Source organism: Gasterosteus aculeatus, chromosome 1, assembly GCF_964276395.1.
Source record: "Gasterosteus aculeatus chromosome 1, fGasAcu3.hap1.1, whole genome shotgun sequence".
NCBI lineage: Eukaryota > Metazoa > Chordata > Actinopteri > Perciformes > Gasterosteidae > Gasterosteus > Gasterosteus aculeatus.
This window is the reverse complement of record NC_135688.1, coordinates 10,099,445-10,114,929: the sequence shown is the minus strand read 5'-3', so window position 1 is coordinate 10,114,929 and position 15,485 is coordinate 10,099,445. Positions and strand designations below refer to the sequence as shown.

The following is a 15,485-nucleotide window of genomic DNA, read 5'->3' as shown; positions in this document are numbered from 1 at the left end:
TGTGGTAAAACAAAGAAGCATTGCATATGTCTACTCTCCTCTGGCATTTTAAACAGGAAGGGAGGCTTAGGGAACGACGCTGATAGAAATCAAATTAACGCTCCAGAAAAACTGTATGATTCTTTCCTCCCAGCCGTCCTCCCGCCGTAATAGCCTGATAATTGCACTTTAGTTCTCCGACATTCAGGCGGCTGGTTTCTCCTCGCCGCGACACACGGCGCCCCACACCCCGGACACACATTTGCATACTGGATGTGTCAGTTGCATAAATTACCACTGCCACTTTAAGCGCTGGGCCGCCAAAATAGCAATCATTCTTCTAGAGCAAAGTGGCCCTGGTTCCTGTGTGTGTGTGTGTGTGTGTGTGTGTGTGTGTGTGAGGCTGGTTCTGTGTCGGCTCACTCCTAGATGCTTGTTATGACGATTAATATTATTCTCTGAAGCAGTTCTCTCTAATGGCCTGGCTGTATACCTTTCACTTCTAATTAGAATCACTGCAGGCTATAATGACTCTGGTTCTATCTGTGTCTGTGTCTGCACCCGGTGTCTGGGCGTGTGTTTACGTCTGTCTTGTGTGTGTTTGTGTATCTGTGTGTGTGTGTGTGTGTGGCCCTACAGGTTGACGCTCAGACTCTTGAGTTTATTACAGTTGATTGAAACAGCTCTGGTCTATAAGCTCTGTTTTGTATGTCTCTTTGCTCAATTTGTTCATGTTTGTTTTTGTGTGTGCTTGTCTGAATGACTGACTGTATTTGTGTGTGTGTGTGTGTGTGTGTGTGTGTGTGTGTGTGTGTGTGTGTGTGTGTGTGTGTGTGCGTGCGTCCGCACATGTGGTGCTTTGTCTCTGTGCGGCTTTCTGTGTGTTTACTTATGCAGGCCTTGTCCGCAGCTGTTGTGTGAAGCTGCAGCATGCGTCTATGGCCGTTGTTTCATGTCTGTTCACATTTGTGCTTTTGTGCGTTTGTGTGCGTGTGCCCATTATGTTTCTTAGTGTCTCTCTGTGCGTGCGCGCGAGTGTGTTTGTGAATCGAGAGAAGAGGCCGAGGGGTGACGGGTTGTTTGTTCTCTAGCTCATTGTAATTTGTTCGATACACACTAATTGCTCTAATTTGTCTGTCTTGTTTCTGTTTGGCTTTGTGTGTGTGTGTGCGTGTGTGTGTCGCTGGGTGTCATGTGTGATTTATTTTTATTTTTTTCATATGCACAGTCTCTGGATGGCTTTGTGTTCGTGGTCAGTCAGGAGGGACGTTTCCTCTACATCTCGGAGACGGTTTCTATCTACCTGGGACTCTCACAGGTAAGACGATCTCATTGCGCTCAGACACACACACACACACAGTGGAATAATCCTTTGTATACAAGCACATTTGCACACATGTGCCCTTCTTTCCTCCCTGGAATGCGTGTGTGTGTGTGTGTGTGAGTGTGCATATCTTTGACTGCACTCTTTGCGCTCATCTCTGGAGTGCAACTCTCTTGGGGGCAATGCTTCTCTCTGTCTGCCTCCCTCTGCCGCCTTGTCTCCCTCTCCAGGTGCTCACCTCTGTTGATTGCCTGTGGCCTCTTGTACTGTGAATGTTAAGTCCTGCCATTTTGCCCAGATGCATAAATAATAACAGTAATTACTGGCCCAGCAATCAAAGTGTCGCCCCGGCGCGCTGGGCCTGTCTAGGGGAACAAATCGATAGGCATCTTAAAAGCCACATTGATTGTGGGGAGGGGGAAAAACACCAAGGGGGATGGGAAGATAGATAGAGACAGCAAGAGAGAGAAGGAGAGGGGGAGGAAAGGAGGAGAGGTGTGATAAGGGAGGGATGTTTCGAAGTAAGAAGAAGTGGCACAGCATAAGAGAGAAGCAAAAGACGGAAGTTAGTGCCTCAATAAAGGAGGACAATTTGTCTTTTGTGCTGCGATGGAGGGTTTGGCCTTGTTTACATTAAAGGAAAGAAGCGTTTCTGCTCCGCCTCCTGAGTACAATACTCACATGCTATATGGAAATTGGAAGGATCCTTGGCCACTGTTATCAATTCCCTGTCTATACTGTCTGGGAGGCAGCCCCCCCCCCGAACAGGACCGACCTGTGAGAGATGGGGGACAACATGACAGTCCTCATTCTGCGTGGAAATTCATTTTGGAGTCAAGTGGGTATCTGACATTCAGTTCATTTTAGTACAAAATTATAGTAATGTATGAATGTAATATAGACTTTGATTAATTGCTGAGCCTTGTCAGATCACACAGACGTTATTGGACAGCAAGGACCAAGTAAATATTCACTTCATTTGTCAGATTGCTGAAGACTTTTTTTTCTTTCTCTCTCGAATGCATTTTTTGACAGAATACAGACTGCAGATATCTTCAGCTAAATTTATATTTGTGATCAAAACCTTGACTTTTTGGTTAACACCAAAAAGTGATGAATTTTATTTTATTTATTAATTCACCTTCATTTCCTTTTCCAATTATTTTGAGGGCTGTAACTGTAACTAACAAACTAAATATGTGCTCTGTTGCAAAAGTAGCCACATTAATGTCTTAGATTTTCCCATCTCTACTGGTATGATAGACTGTATGAACTAACCAGTCACAGTTTGGCTAATCTCTGTGCGTGCGATCAATGTCTGCATATTAGCACCTTCGTACAGTACTTTGTCCACGAGGATGCTCATCAGCATCAGCAGCAACATGCATGGACGAGATCCCTCCGCTGACAGTATACGGACAATACGGACAATACAACTTCTTTAATGTACATATGAGCATGCAAGTTGGCAATATATGCGACATGCTCAAGAGTAAATGAGGGGAGACCTGCTTTTTTGTGCACCTGCCGCAGCGTTTCTTGCGTCTGGCAAAGAGAAATCTATAAGGAAGATAGCGAAGTGGAAGTCTGATTTCAGAACAAAAAAGGACGGAGCTACGGAGAGAAACGTGTAGAACCAGACGGTCAATTATAAGAAAGAAGGGACTCAAAGAAGCGGAATAGGGGGGAGAATGAGAGACAGTGGTAAAGAGGAGAGAACCAGTCTGAGTGTGTAAATAGAGTTTAAATGTGCAGAAGGAATGAAATTCGCCTTGGGATTGCCTGGGTAAACAAGACAGCCGAGGCTTTGGTGGAGATGCTAATAAAACAGAGCTGTTCTTATCAGCTGAGCAGATGGCCTAACCCATCACATCTACTCAAACAGGGCCTCAACCATCGGCATTCTAATGAAATTATTTATGATCGAAGATTACGTTCAAAACCTTGAACATACAACGCAACGTTTACCTTCCTGAAGAGATGAGAGCTGGGGGCCGGCGAGGGGGGGGAGGGGTGTGTTATCATGAAAGAGAGAGACAGCCAAAATGGGCAGATAGAAGTTGGGATGAGTTAGGTGGACGCCTGAGAGGGAGGCGTTTATGGATACATAAGACGAGTCAGGAAAAAGATACAGAAAGAGGAAAGGGGGAAGGTGGGAGGGAGAGGACGAAAACACTTTGTTGGCGAGTGGAAGCGCACACAGGGGAGGCCCGAAGGACAGACAAACAAATGATGTTCTGACTGAAAAAGTGTAACTGGTGGTTTGTTTTAGAGGGCATGTCGCCCCTGTGGGACGCCCCTACCCTGCCGTCTCCTGTCCCCCCCACCGACCCCCCTGTCTGACCCCTCTGCCCTGGCTTACACCCCGGGCTTCTCCCCTGACGGGGGGTTGCTTAGCCGGCTTAGCCCAGGTCAGGCACCTTGACCAAGGGCACAGCCCGCCGCCCGCTCCCCTGGTGCCTGCAGGTATCATTTCTCATCTCACAGGGTCTCCGGGCCGGATCCACATCGTGGATAAAAACCTGGGAATGCCACAAAGCAGAAGAGGGGTGGGGGAGCGAAGGGGGACTAAAGAGGAAAGAGATGGATAGGTGGAGTTGGAGGAGAGGATACAAAGGCTGGAGCAGATGAAGAATCGTAGGGAGGGGAGATGAAAAGGATGGAGAAGTAAGAGAAGGGGCCGGGAGAAGAAAGAAAAGGGATAAATGGGGGAAAGAGAAGGGCGGAAGGATGGTGGATTAAGGGAGGAGAAAATTGATCCCGGAATGGTTAGTATGCAGCCCCCGCTCACCCCCCCCCCCACCCCACCCCACCCTCCACTCTCCAACCCTCCCTCCCTCCTCTCTCCTCTCCCATCAGTCAGTGAGGGCTGAGAGTGTGTTGTGGACCACTGCCCGGATGCCTCATACATATTAAAGCCCCCTGCTATTATTTATATCATGTCTCTCCTTCCCCTGCTTGCTGCCCTCCCCCTCCTCCTCCCCCTTCATCCCCACCGCACTTCCATACATACATGCACGTGCATGTCTGCACTTTGCGCACACACACACACACGCGCATTCAGGTTCACGCAGGTGCACCGACAGACAACCACTCACACAAACAATGACACACAATGACGCGCGGAGACACAAAAACAGACAGTCTAGTCACATACGCGGGGCAACAGAGGCGCGTTGTGTGCTCGCATACGCACAAACACACACTCTGAGAGATTTGAATGATCTCGGTCTCTCCTCACGTCTTCCCTTAGCGCCACATTCTATACCTGTTTTTATGTCGGAGCCTGACTCATCTTCCCAATTGCTCCGTCTCTTTCTCGTCTTCTCATTTCTCTCTGATCTTTTTTCAATCCCTCCCTCCTGCCCGTGATGGAGTGATATAATTCGGATGGGTCTTAAGCCTGTTAAAGCCCATAAGGACCTGTTTGTCTCTCCACCATGTTTTCCAATACCACAGGGCTGGTCCAGTGTTCTGAGCAGAAGAAAATTTAGCCGTTGTTTAAACGATAGAACGACAAGAATTCTTTTTGCAGTAGAATCTCTATTCAAAAAACAACTTGACCACATTGATATAATCTGTATGTGTAGTACATATGCTTTACGCATGTGTATTACACAGTTTCACAAACCAAACCACTAACTTGTCAGTCCCCCAACATCTTAATACGTAGATGCAAACTCCTAATTTTTAAACATGAATGAACGTGTCAGCTTTGATGTCAGAATTATAAGAAATGCGGGAGAAAAACACAGCACTTAGTAATCACACGGCTGATGTTATAACTGCATAATGAAGAGAAGAATAAAATACTCTGGAAGGGTGCTGTTACTCTTCTCATATTACACGCGGGATGTTCTTTTAGGGCCATTAACATTAACAAGGGGAGCAAGTTCATGCACATCGAGGCAAAGACACTGCAAGACAAAAAGAATACTTGGCAGCAGAGCACAACGGAGGTCCAAAGACTATTAAGCTCCAGATAAATAGTTTATTCGACCTACAAGATCTTCCTTAAGTGTGGAAAATAAAAGGCATTTATTTTAGAGGCAGTTATCAAATAAGTGGTGAACAACCATCCTGATCTCCAAAACCTGTGTATATAAATAAATAAATGTATATGTATACGAAGACACAAATTCGTAGTGATACATACTAAATAAATACGGACTGGCAACTGATGACGTCGCCCTATTCAAAGTGAATGGGGACCTGCACCCTGTAAACACACTTCGTGAAGTTTAACGATGTAAAATAAACGTGTTATGATTGCATTTTTAACAAGAAATCAATGTTAAATTGTAAGAATACAATACTAACCCTAACCCCCTCAAAAAATCCAACATGGCGGAGAGACGTTCACTCAAGGGGCGTGGTTAACCACCGCCAGTTAGTATGTATTGTTACAAATTTCTTTGTCAAATATTTCGTATACATTTTTACGAACAGGTTTTGGAGATCACGTTGGAACAACACAAGCTAGTGACCAAATAAATAAACAAACAAACGTTAATATGACCAAACCTGGAAACCCAAGGTGACCTTTATTATTAGTTAGAAGTGGATACTTTTTTTACAACAGTATTAATATCATCACTTTAATCTGCTCATCTCAACTTTGCAGAGTTTTTTAGTTTGGTGGTTTGGATCTGTAGCTGCTTCAGTTCTCTCTCACTGCTCTCAGAGCAATGTTCTCAGCAGCAGGGGTCAGCTGTTTTTCAATGTCAAAGCTCCAAAGACCCCACTACCCGCTACCTGCTCAGTACCAAACAGCATACAGACACTATTAGCCACCAGCAGGTGAACACAATGCAACATTTTGGATCACAGGAGTTCAAAAGGAGCAAAAGCTAAAAGGATTTTGAATGGTGGACAAAGATTCACCCGTTGGCCATAACCACAACTCCAAATGAATGACAATATTTCTCTGTAAAGTGCTGTTTAAAATGAGTGACTCTTTGCTAACAAGTTACAACATGAAAGATATGTCAATGTTGCAAACTGCTACCTTCGTTTCTCCATATGCTGCCTTTCAGATCTAGTATTTAATGTTTGGTGGCACATTTCCAAAAAAACAGGACATCCCTCAGGAGATGTCTGGGGCTCAGAACCTGCGTCGCTTCGCTCTTCTTCACTCTTCTTCACTCACTATTTGGGGTTTCCTCCCTCTGTACCCCCCCGCCGTTCCTTCATCGTCCACCTCATTCCTCGGCTCCCACCTTCCCCGTTCCCGCTGCTTCCTCTCCCCCGGTTGTGATGTCCTTGAGGGCCTGCTGAAGCTCCCATAAAGCCTGCAGTAAATGGCTCTAATCCGGTAATAAATGGCTGTGTCCTACAGACAAGGGTGTGAGGCTGCTGCAGCCACGGCTTTATCAGATGGAATGGTATTGGCACGCACAACCACAGACGCACACACACACATTCAAAGATGTAATAGAAACTGCATGCATGTGTGTGAGCATGAATACTCTCCCTCTCTCTCTCTGCCTCTCTCTCCCCCATTACTTTTCTCTCTCACAGACACACACTCACACCTGCACGCGCGCACAATCATGTATACAGTTCCAGATGGAATCACGGGCGCCCCGATTGTGCTGTTTTTATGGATGCCGTGCAAGAGCAGCGCCATTATTACCTTTAAATGATTAGATATGTGACTGTGATGCATTATGATGATAGGATCATATAGAGCTGTATGAGCTGTTGCGTTGCTCTTTATGCCTGCCGGGATAGACTGTAACTGAATGAAGGGGCTGGCAGAGACACGGGGAATAAGAAGAATAGTAATGTGACCTTTGGAGATACTTGCAGTTCACCTGTTTTTAATCAGCAAATACAATTGATTTTTATCTCCCCCGGTTTTATTTGTGTAATACTGTAGTCACTTGGTCCTCTGAGACTGGACTTAAATGTATGTATGTGCGTGTGTGCGTGCGTGGGAATGTCTTACAACCGCTACACTCCTTGTTGAGTTGTAACCTGGAGCAGTGCTTTCATTTTCCTGCCATAATGTATATTGATTTTTTTCCCTGCGCGTGTGTGTGTGTGTGTGTGTTTTTTGCCGTCCGGAGGCATTTGTGCTCTGAGCTTCGTTTTTTTTTTTTTTTTTTTGATCAGCGTATCCGCTTCTCTTCAGGTGGAGCTGACCGGCAGCAGTGTGTTTGACTACATCCATCCGGCGGACCACGTGGAGATGGCCGAGCGGCTGGGAATCAGCCCGCATCTGAGGGCCGAGGCCGGCTGCCACACGGGACCCGAGAGCGCCTCCAGCTCAGCGTCCACCTCATCCCTGGCTGGTACCCCTGAACCCGGTACTGGCTATGATTTCAATCCACAAAGCTGAGAGAGAAACATAAGAACGACATCTCAAACACATCTCAAAATAAGTGCATTTATGACGAATCCTGCAGGATGGATATGTTTTTGTAGTTTTACGTCTTCTTTCATCCTCCACAGCTCCGTCTAGTCCTCATTCTCCTGCTGATGATCCTCCGGACCGCGGCTACTTCATCCGCATGAAGTCCACGCTCACCAAAAGAGGCCTGCATGTCAAGTCCTCCGGATACAAGGTACAAAGAAAATAATGACCTATACTTTGAAAACCCATCTAGTTTTATTCCTATTTACCTACTTGTTTTTTTTGGGAGAGTGAAATAACAAGAAGCATCTTGTCACATGGTTTCCGCGGCTGGCGCCTCACTGCACTGTCAAATTGCCCGTTTTCAGTGTGTTTTATGGCTGTGACCTCATTTTACGCTGGACTGCTGCACAGTTTACTGCTCTCGCTGGCCGTGCTGCTGCCATCCGTCGGCTGCGGTTACTTTCTCTACCCTGAGTTGTGTAACGTCTGGCGGCGTAAAACGCGTCCTTCCATGAAACGAGCGCGCGCTGATGTCTTTGCCGTTTGTCAGGTGATCCACGTGACGGGACGGATCCGCTGCCGCCCTGCGCTCGTGCCGGGCTCCACGCGCTCAGGCCGCCGGCCGATGGGTTTGGTTGCCCTGGCGCACACTCTCCCGCCCTCCACGCTCAATGAGGTCCGCATGGAGAGCCAGATGTTTGTCTTCCGGGTGAACATGGACCTGCAGGTCACATACTGTGAGAACAGGTACGGCTTTTGCCCCGTGTGTGAGGAGTTGCGGCGGTATACACAATAATACACAAGTACAAGTGTGTTTTTTGTTGGTGCGTGCCTCCACAGGATCTCAGAGTATATGGATCTGACCCCGGCAGAGGTGGTCGGACACACCTGCTACCACTTCATCCATATAGAAGACCTGGAAAACCTCCGGCAGAGCCACGAGGATTGTGAGTCACAGCTACACGCATGTCTGCTGTATGTAATGGATCCACGCCGCCTTGGCGCTACACGCGGTGTCTGACCTGTGGAGTGAGAGCCAGTTGAAATCTCCTTCTGTCCCGTTGCGAGAGGCGCCCTCTGCTGCCATCATCGTGAACTGCCAAACCAATGACTCTCTCCTTCCCTGCCCTTCTTCTCCCTCCCGTGTCCTGTCCTGCGTCCCTCCTCCCCATCTCCCCCCCCCCTGCTCTCAGTGCTGAGGAAAGGCCAGGTGGTGACCGGCTACTACCGTTGGCTCCAGAGGAGAGGAGGCTACCTGTGGATCCAGTCCAGCGCCACCGTGTCCATCAACCACAAAGCCCCCCATGAACGCAACGTCATCTGGGTCAATTACATCCTGAGGTCAGTACAGTCTGTGCTCATGTGAACTGAGGTTAGCAGAGAACCTTTGAAGGGCCGATGAAATGAAGAGGGATTAATGAAAGACTTGATGATAACACAAATGGTGCCGTCAAAGCAAAGCACAAGCAGTTATTTTTAATATAAACATTCAAACATTTATATATATTATACAGTTTTGAGATGAAAAATTGAATTTTATGCTTTTGGTTTTTCTCTTCAAAATTATATTATAGTTGCCAAATTGTTTTGTCCATTATAGAAAGCAGATTTTAGGGTTAGAACTCAGTTTTCTCAGTTTTCTTACTGCGCATTCTTATGATGATCTTTTTTCTTGTAACTATTTATCTATTTTTGTTTTGTTCAAATTATTTAAACGTCCCTCCTCTGCAGAGTATATCAAGCTGCTTGCAAACATGCAGTTAACATGACTCACTCACTACTTAATATCATCACTCTAAATAATCTTGTAAGGAGATTTTGAGGGAAGACTCTGCACTTTTTGTCGCAGTTCAAATGACGCAGTATTATTTCTGTCCAAGGCTTTATTTATACACTCAACAGGCGCAGCGACCGCAGTAACCTCGGCAAAATATGCTTTGCTTATTTCCCTCGTGTATACGCACACATATTCACCCAGACACTGACGCAGACACACATTTGTAAGATCCATGCGCACAATGTGCACACGCTCGTACATGATAAAAATGTGTGCACAACGGCAGACACAAAAACAAAAGGACTAGGCTGAATTTCAATGCTAATTGGACTGACGCTATATAATTACAACAAATGGATTCGGTCAGAATTTTGGGGCTGAATGGTGTTTTAGTTAATTAGTGCTGTAATTACAAGAGCTCATTAAGTTCTCCAACAGCCCCCTCCTTGTCTGAGCTTAGTTGTGTATTGGGGGGCTGCTGAGTGGGGCCTTGTGTGTGTGTGTGTGTGTGTGTGTTTTTGTGCGCGTGTGTCTTGAAGGGCGGTGTTTGTCAGTTTGCGTGTCGGTGCTTGTGTATCGTGTGATAAGGGCAGTTTGTTTAGAGAATCGGGTTGATTTGCTAGGTGGAGTTTGTCAGGCGGATTGTATGTTGTTTCCGTCTCAAAGTATTCACTCAAAGTCAGAAAGGCATTAGTGTTTTTTTTGTTTCTTTGTTTTGTGGCTTTTAAGCGTTGATCATCCGTGTGTCGGTGCACCGTTTTCTGCCTCTCCTTTTACATTATCACGTCCGTCCTTCTCGCCGTCCGTTTTTGAATCCATCTCTATTTCTAACATCATCCAGTCGAACAGAGTTGCCCGACACCCCCCTGGACATACTGCAGCTACCGGAGAATGTAAGAGCAGAGCGACTGCGGGTCAGCTCATCCCCCACCGACAGTTCCCCCCAGGCCCGAGGTACGGTGCTACACACACACTGGCTCTTTCCCATGATGCCCACTGACACACATAAACACCTTTTCGGTGCCCCTTTAATCACCCTTCCTCCTTAGGATCGCACCCAATGAAGAGCTCGGTGGGGAAGAGCGACCCCGGCTCTAAAGGCAGAGAGAAATTTACCACCGCGGCCGTCCAATCAGAGGCCAGGAGGAAGCGCCTGCTGAGGTCCGACCCGGAGGGGGCTCCTCCTGAAACCCGCCGCCGACTGGAGGAGCTCCGCCAGGCAGAGGAGAGCGTGTCGGCCTCCTCGGACCTGGCCAGCGAAAGCGAGGGCGAGGAGGAGGAAGAGGCGGAGTGGGACCAGGGGGGAAACGGTGAGAGACTGAAACAGGAAGAAGCTGGAGGAGGCAAACCGAGTAGGGGCGGCGACGCCCCCATCGGAGGGGAGCGGGGCAGCAGGGTGCACAACGGGCGGGCTGTGATCCAGCAGCTGAAAAGCGTAGTGAGCCAGCCCCCGCTGCCTGGCAGCCCCAGCATCAAGACGGAACACGAAGCCCTGACCACCGGGGGAGGGCGTTGGGGGTCACACACGCAGACCTCCGCCTCCCACGCGCACACCACTCAGCCCCAACCCTCGCACGCACACACACCCTCCAGCAGCCTCAACGGCGACAGCCCCACCACCCCGATCCCGGACTCTTCTTCCAGCAGCGACGCCCCCCCTAAAGGGCTGTTCACTCCCCCTTCCCCCGCTCTTTCGCCCGCAATGTCCGTGTCCTCGCCGTTGCCACGGGAGGACAGGGTTGTGTCGGGGTTGGTCACCCGGAGCGGCGGCGGCGTAGGTAGCTCTCCTGACTTTGAGCTGCTGCAGAGACTGGCTGCGGGCGGCGCGGCGGGGCGGGTCCTCTTCCACCCGCTGGCCCTCGGCCCGCAGGGCCCCCAGAGCCTGTACGCGCCCAGCACCATCCGCTACGCTCCGCCTGAGCTGCCCCCCTCTCACCACCACGGCATGGAACACAGCGATGGCCTGCAGCTACGCTCGGACCACCACAAGGGACCCCCGCCGGCCTTCTTCCCCCACCTGCAGCGGCTGGCCGGCTTGCCACCCTTCAGCGGTTTCTCCCCGTCTGACAGCCCTTTCTCCTCCGGCCTGCCCTTCTGTATGAACGGACTCAGGGGGGCTGCGGGCTCCGAGGAGGACTGAGGAGGAGGAGGAGACGAAAAAATGAAAGCCGGAGCAGAGTGACAGACCAGGAAGTGAGACTTTGAAAAGGGCAGGAGAGACGGAGGTGGCAGGACATTAAGCCTCTGAGGACGTCACTAATTGGACGATGAGTTGAATATCTGCGTTTTGAAATATGTGACAAGTCGCTGCCGGAGGGAGTTGTTGCGTCCGCCCGTTGTGGACGAGTGACAGTGACTCTCAAAGAAAACGGGACATGGAAACTTTTGACTGGTTGTCCCTCGAGACTTTCCGTTTCTGCGGCGCTAATGAACTCTGCTCTGTGTCTTTCTCTAGATGACTGTGTTGATTTCTGTGTCTCTTCCACTCAGAGAAGCCATATTGTGTATATAGAGACGAAACCATAAAGACCCTCAGCTTACATCCTCCTCCCTCTCACTCCAATTAACCCAATTAACCCTAAATCCTGTAGAGCGAGAAGGACATTGCCGACTTTGGAATATCAATTTTTATTATTGCAGTAATATACAAATCATCTCTCACACTGGGATCCAGGTGAGAAAATGATTACGGGGTTTCCCTTAAAAAAATAAAGAAAAAGCCCTCCGGTGTTTTTGTATTGAGATTCAAAGTGTTCATGATAAAAACGTCCTCGTCAGTCAGCCATACTTAAAGCACACTGGTGGGACAAAAATAAGAATGATGTAGTCCCAGACATTCCATTATATATAAGGGGACAATGCAATGCTGACAGGACGCTATTTCTCTTGTCTGATTATAGGAGAGCAATTTGTTTAACTGAGTATTAATTATAGTATATTCTGTATGATGCTGCGGTTGTATTTGTGTATGAAAGCCATATTCTTGTTTTTTTTGTTTTCAAAGTTTGTATCGATTTTCCTTCCACCAGAAAAATACGACAGAAGGACGTTAAAATGGAGTCTAGACAGAGAAAATAACATTGTTCTATTGGATGTACAATGTCATCCAAACACATTTTTTATTAGCCTCTAAAAATATATTTCTGAAAAGGTTTTTAGGAGGGGAAATGGTGCTGGACCCCAATGTTTGTTTTTGTGTCTTACTAAGCACTTACTGAAATTAGTTCTGGGGTGAACTCAAAGCACTTCATCACTTAACACTTACTGCGGTTGAAACAGAAAACAATGCAAAAGTGGTCCCTAATATGTAGTGTAGTTGAGGGGTGTATATGGACACGCTCAAAAGAGGAGATCAATTTAAAAAAACAGACCAAATGTGGTCATTAAAAGCGGACCATTACAGGTCAATAAAATTAAACTGAATTATTCTGATGATGTCAATGTATTTTAGTAAAGTTTAAAATCAAAAAATGCAAAATTGAAATCACTTTAAATTTCAGCTTCATTGCTGTTTCATTTGAATTCATGTTCAGGCCATGTTACAATTTTTAGGTCTTTCAACAATGAATTTGAAATGAAATAAGTCACAAATAATTTAGAGTTGTCTAAAATATACTCAATTGAGTCTAAAAAATACAAAATGTGATATTACATTAGAAAATGTCACCTTTTTTGGTTGGTTTAAATTAAAATAATAGAAAAAAAATCTAATGAACCATCCAATAGTTGTCTAGCACTTTGGATAAGGTCTTTTAAACTGATCTAAGATATCATCAAAACACATTTATGTTAAAAAACAACTAAAGCAGGACGCAGCTTATAAGGTGTTTTTATTTTTTTTTGCTATCAAATTGAGATTATGGTCGACTGTCGGATTTGGGGTACGTGGGCAGAAAAAAAGAGAAAAAACATTTCTAATCGTTCAGATCCGACATGCACTACGCACCCGTCGCTGTCACATGTGTGAGCGCACATATTCGCGGGTGTTTAATAGTATAACTTGTGTGTATGTTGTATGCTTGTCCAAGTGTGTATGTTTAGTTTTTTTCTTTAATTAAATATCTAACCCTTTGCCCATCACTGTGAATTTAACATTATCCTCCCATCTTTGTAAATATTCCACCCACTCATCAAATAAAATGAACAAATGTAAAAAGAAAAAACAGTGATACAGATGACGATAACAATAAAATATTGCAGTAGAGGAGCACAAATCAAAGCTTTGTTGTTTCTTTCTTGATTCACATAAACTAATTAATTGAGTTACAGTACGTGAAATATTCTATGACAGTTAATTAAAGTCTCACGTGTGATTCAAATAGTTTGTGTGGCCGTGGGACACGTTTTAAACTAAATAGGGTCTTTTCACAATACATTTGCATACATTGTCAGCGTTGATATCTGCTGCAAACACGCGTTTCATTCTCAACACGTAGATATTCAATTCTTTGATGGAAAATATTGGACATCTATGTCCAGCTTTTCACCATTTCCCAAACAACATACTGCCAAGAATAACAAACACATGAGACAAATCTGGTATCAAAATGTCTTGTGTCACTGAGTGTTAACAAAGCACATGTTCGATCCTTCGTATCCCTGGAGTTGACGAACAACAACAAAAACCACGTAATGGAAGACAATGATATTGATCCTTTTCTTAAAACAGTAACATGTGGAGCAGGTGAGAGCAGCCGTGGCCCGATGGAGGACGTCGCTCGCGTGTGTTGGATTTAACAGAGATTCAAAGTCGTTGGAAAGGATCAAGAAAGCAGCGAATAGAGCATTTCCCTCATGAGAGACTACGGGCGGGCGTGCATCACCGTCTCAGCGCGCGTGTGTGTGTGTGTGTCTGTGTGTACATTTGTGGGTTGCTTGTGTGTCTGCTCTTGTGTGCATCCCCATGAATTTGCAAGTGTGTGTGTGTGTGTGTGTGTGTGTGTTGTCTGAAGCAGCCCCAGGGAGGGGCTCTGACATTGAAGACGGGTTAAATCCTGTTTTACATTCAAGTGGCAGGCCCTAGTTCATTAGAGTGAGGATCATTCCTCCTCAAGACCAAAGGAAGTGCATACTAAACAAGAGCAGTTGTTGGGGAGAAAATGCCATTGTACGTGCAAAACCGTATGTACTGCATAAGTGTGTCTGTGTGTGTGTGTGCACTGGGACAGAGCTCTGCAATACCCTCTGGTTTTATCTCTATATCCTCCATTCTGAGGAGTGCTGTCTTTTTAAAGCAAAGTAAAGGTGTGGCTTGTTCAGTGCATTGTTTGTGTCGATGTGCATGTGTGCGTGTGTGTGTGAGTGTGTGTGTGTGTGTGTGTTTGTGTGTGTCTTGGCAGCTCTCCTGACTGTCATCTACTCGGCCTGTCGTTGAGTAACCCATGTGCCCTCTCTGTCACGGACTTTGATGGCTTATCTTAGCCCCTGAATTGGAGTCGCGCTCCCGGGGGAAATACCTTAGCACATGTAAATGCATCTGAAAGAATAAAAATATGGGTTGGAATAATAAAGTGAGGGACGGAGGGAGACATCCGGACAGCTTCCACCTGACACGGACTTGCTACGTCGCCACGCGTCTGTCTTTGCTCCATCCGCCCCTCTGCTTCCTCGGCTGTTTTTGTCAATATTTCTCAACAACCTTCTCTTCCTCCTCCCGGCCACGCAGGAGAAGGCCGATCCGCGCTTAATGCAGGTCTCAAAGCAGAGGCTTTGATCCATGGGGTGTGGCATTTAACACCTGAGAGCAGATGAGCAACCTCGTCTCCAGATGAGCCGAGGCTGTGGCTGTGACTTCTATCGGCCTGCGAGTGTGGACGTGCATTAGAGGGGTTTTTGAGATGCATGAGGTTCGACCTGGACTCGCAGCCGTGGCGGCTGTTGGTGGTTTCTGAGGCTCGGGGTCCGGGGGGGGGCGGTAGATGGTGTTTGTCAGTGAGGGCGCGTCTCCTGCCTCTGGGCGCCCTGCCCTTTAGACGCGCCAGGCCTCGGGAGCCTCCTGCATGTCAAACAGTATACTGTGCAGTCAGATGCAGCCACGGAGGAGA

At 46.9% G+C, this 15,485-nt stretch overlaps 1 protein-coding gene across 1 annotated transcript in view; it reads left to right on the top strand.

The window, feature by feature from the left end:
• Positions 1-13,655, top strand: part of npas1 (neuronal PAS domain protein 1) — a 33,925-nt gene extending 20,270 nt beyond the window's left edge. Inside the window, exons 6-13 of the mRNA XM_040186657.2 lie at positions 1,208-1,297; positions 7,440-7,614; positions 7,760-7,872; positions 8,215-8,411; positions 8,505-8,611; positions 8,858-9,005; positions 10,283-10,395; positions 10,491-13,655. Coding sequence (XP_040042591.2) covers positions 1,208-1,297; positions 7,440-7,614; positions 7,760-7,872; positions 8,215-8,411; positions 8,505-8,611; positions 8,858-9,005; positions 10,283-10,395; positions 10,491-11,581 — 2,034 coding nt within the window. The 3' untranslated portion in view covers positions 11,582-13,655. The remainder of the gene's footprint in view (positions 1-1,207; positions 1,298-7,439; positions 7,615-7,759; positions 7,873-8,214; positions 8,412-8,504; positions 8,612-8,857; positions 9,006-10,282; positions 10,396-10,490) is intronic.
• The last annotated feature ends 1,830 nt before the right edge of the window (positions 13,656-15,485 follow it).